Source organism: Rutidosis leptorrhynchoides, unplaced genomic scaffold (assembly GCF_046630445.1).
Source record: "Rutidosis leptorrhynchoides isolate AG116_Rl617_1_P2 unplaced genomic scaffold, CSIRO_AGI_Rlap_v1 contig265, whole genome shotgun sequence".
Classification (NCBI taxonomy): domain Eukaryota; kingdom Viridiplantae; phylum Streptophyta; class Magnoliopsida; order Asterales; family Asteraceae; genus Rutidosis; species Rutidosis leptorrhynchoides.
In genome coordinates this window covers 41282-45240 of record NW_027266511.1, presented here as the reverse complement: position 1 = coordinate 45240, position 3959 = coordinate 41282, and the positions used below count along the sequence as shown (strand labels likewise).

At 25.2% G+C, this 3959-nt stretch overlaps 1 protein-coding gene across 1 annotated transcript; it reads left to right on the top strand.

The window, feature by feature from the left end:
- The first annotated feature begins 2873 nt into the window (after window positions 1-2873).
- Window positions 2874-3476, top strand: LOC139882400 (agamous-like MADS-box protein AGL80). Its single transcript, XM_071866727.1, has one exon. The coding sequence runs from the start codon at window positions 2874-2876 to the stop codon at window positions 3474-3476; it is 603 nt and encodes a 200-aa protein (XP_071722828.1).
- The last annotated feature ends 483 nt before the right edge of the window (window positions 3477-3959 follow it).

The window sequence follows — 3959 nt, the reverse complement described above, 5'->3', positions numbered from 1 at the left end:
ACTTAATACGTGTCACAAATAGATTGTTATGTTAATTTTATTCGATATGATTGGGTGCCACATCAAAATTAACCTTAGAAAAATTTATATGTCTGTTATCGAAAAATATAAATTTTTTAAATTAATGGAAAAACGAAAAGGACGAAAAGAGTATATCTAATAGAACGTGATGAATGCTTATATGTGTTAAGTGTTTTTCAAACATGGTATATGATAAATAATAAATTTAATATTGATATAATAATTTCTTTGTTAAAAAGAAAACTATAGCGGTTAGAAATCTATTTAGATAGAATATAAAACTGTTTTTCATTCATTATAATAAAAGTTATCTTATCTATGATAACATTTTATATCATGTGTAAAAAATCAGAGAAATTTTTGTATGTACCGTGAATAAAGCATCATAAATTACATATATAAATTACTATTTTACACGTGTAATTTTTAAGATTCATAAGAAGTTTAATATTTTTTTCGTATCACAGTACATAAAATTTTACATTTTATATGCATCTAAAATATAAATATCTAATAAAAATTATACATATATATATATTGAATTTAGTTATATGTATATTTAGATGCATCTAAAATAAAAAATATCATGTATTATAAATACGGAGGTAGGAGGTAGTATATTACTGTATAATATAACAGAATTGTGAACCCCTAACAGAAATATGAGCAAAATAAATATTTTATTTTATATAGACCTCAAAAATAATATTTATCAAGTTGTGATATACATGTTTAAATGATGACGTGAACACTCAATTTGCTTTTCAAAAATTGATCCGTTATTAAAATTTGTAATTATAATAACTCAATTAAATGTTTACTTATTTTATATGTTCAGGTCTTCATCTATTACACCATATAATAGATAAAAAATATATATTGAACTTATACTGATTTTATTTAAGAATTATAATCTTTTAAATATTTTTTGTTTGAAGTCCTTTTAAAAATATATCAACATGTTTAATTTTTAAAAATATATCAATATCTTAATTTTTAAAAATATATCAATATCTTTTATTTTTATTCTCTTAAGTAAGTAAAAAATATAAAAATCAATTCTTTTTTTTTTGATTGATAAGATTAGGTTTCGTAAGTGCATTAGATAAGATAGACTAAAATAAATTATTTCCTTTTGTATAAAAGATTAGGCATATAAAGTGCATTGGATACTTTTTTATTCTTTTTAGTCTAGTGCATTGGATAATTGATAGCACAGATTATATAAATAAATTATTTCCTTAAAGTCTTAAAATATTCGCATAGTTCTATATAAAAAAGAACACATAAGATCTTGAAGACCAAAATAATAATAATAAATGAAATTGGTATTTGAGTTTTTCCAAAGATAAATAAAACCATATCAAATTCATCAGTTACGAATTCGAATTCATAGGATCCAGACTGTAAGTTATGTAAATAATCTTCAAAAGGAAACAAATTTATATATGGTTTTGAATTTTTCCTTTTTTGCGGAGATATTCTCGAGAAAATATTAGATAGTAAACCTTTCACAGAAAGATTAACAAATAAAGTTTATGTTCTGATCCTACTATAGAATAATCTCAAGTTGAAATATTTATAAAACATTCTATCTCAAAATTATAATTAAAATCTCAAATTGAATTTTATAATTGTTGTAAATGAAAATATCAATAATTAACAAAAATAAGGCTTATATGTGCATATTTCTTTTTTTAGAAATGCTTCTTCGTATCCAAATCTACATTTATATACTTTGATCATTGTTGTCAAAACACATAACTTTTCATGAATTTAAAGTAACCATAATATATGATTTCCACTTTTCCCATGAAATCCTTCCTCTCCACAATCTCTTTTCCTGATTTTCCTTTCGTGCATCATCTTACTCAATGTATTATTAAAGTCCTATTTGTAAAAAAAAAAATTAGAATTTTAATTTTAATTTCTGTAATATATGTGAAATGACTTGAAAATATAAAATATTTTGATATCAAAAAAATAGCAAAAATAGTAGTTCATTTCGTAGAAAGATAAAAGTATGAAATTTATGTGAGGGAATGGTTTTGGTATGACAATTTGTCACGTGTCATAAGGATAGACAATAACTTATTTATATTGAATATTAATATATAAGTATTGATTGATTTTTTTTTATTTGGTTCAAACTTCTTTTATTTGACATAAATAAGTTCATGTATAGCATATAGCACTCATTTTTAAAATATCACATATAGTATACTAATTTCAGGGAATGTTCTAGGAGAAAATCTCAAATTGAGAACCAACCAATTTTTAAATTTCTTTTAAAAAAATTATAGACATATAGAAGAAATATCAAGGAAAAAAAATCTTTAATAACCATAAATAAAATTATGTATCGAATGAACCACGTTTCATGCTTTGTAAAAAAAATTAGGAAACTGTCACGTGTCAGAAATAGGGCAATGGCTCTGGTGATAATTTGTCACGTGTCACAAAGTTAGACATAACTATTTGTATTGAACATTAATATATAAGTTTTGATTTTTTAACTTGGTTCAAACCTTTTTTATTTGACATAATTAAATTCATCTATAATCTATATCACTCATTTCTAAGATATCACATATAGTATACTAATATGAGGAAATGTTTTAAGAGAAAATCTCAAATTGACAACCAAACAATTTTTAAATTCCTTTTTAAAAAAAATCATAGTCAAGTAGAAGAAATATCAACGAAAAATAATCTTTAATAACCATAAATAAAATTATGTGGTGTTTAGGCCTAAATATCTATTATAAAAGCTCTTCGTTATCTACTGATTAAGCAGCAGTGCGAGATTTCAATTCAAGTTGAAAGAAAAAATTAGAGTGAGAGAGGCAAATATGACTAGGAGGAAAGTACAGTTGGCGTGGATAAAATCTGACAGTGCGAAAAAAGCTAGCTTGAAAAAGAGGAGGCAGAGTTTACTTAAGAAAGTGAAAGAACTTGCGGTGTTATGTGGAGTTAAGGCGTTCGTGATCATCTATAGTCCAGATGAATTCAAGCCTTTGTTATGGCCTTCATCAACCGAAGTTAACCGTCTCTTTACAGAACTCATTAAGGTTCTGGATGTAGAGCGCGGAAATAAGATGATTGATCAAGAAAAATATCTAAAGGACAGGCTGATGAAAATCAAAGAAAATCTAAAGAAGATTTATAAACGGAACAAGAGGATGGAGATGTCCGAGTTACTGGATGAAGTCCATGGTCAAGTGAAAAACATTAAGGAGTTTCAAGTCAATGAGGTCAACGGACTGTTATGGTTCCTAAATGAGAAATACCAGAAGGTGACAAAGAGGATTGAATATCATCACCAGGTCGCCGATCTTTCTCTCCAAAGTTTAAATGGCAATATTGTCCAGGAAAATATTAATGCTAATTTTGTTGCTACCGCCAACACTTTTAATGAAAATATGGCGCCTAGTTCTATGATCCATGATTCATGAAAAAGTGTGATAATGTTGCAGGTAATATATATAAACTTATTTAATTTTTATGTTCTAATTTGAGCACTTAATTATCATGATTTTGACTTTTAGTTTTGTCTTTTATATATGAATCTCCCAAACACCCCTTGATTAATATGATTTTTAATTTATTCATATTTTCTTTGTTTATTAATTTGAATATTTTAGAAACACGATTATTCCTTAAAATGAGTTATAGTATTTTGACTGATAACTTAAAATCAAAATCCTAACGGAAAAAAATGAAAATTTATACTCTTTCCATAGAAAAAAAATATGAGACAACGGGGGTATATATGTGTCTTTTGTAAATTTTCGTTTAATAGATCATAGAGAACAACTTGTTATTGTTTGACATATAGTAGAATATGCTAAAACTCAAGTTTTTTTTTTTTACTTTAATTTACCGTATATTTTATTCAATGTTAAACATTCAATGACAACAGAAAGCAGCGGTACTGG

Bases quoted from the DNA above. Each gene is read 5' to 3' on its own strand.
- LOC139882400 (XM_071866727.1), top strand. From the start codon at position 2,874: ATGACTAGGAGGAAAGTACAGTTGGCGTGGATAAAATCTGACAGTGCG.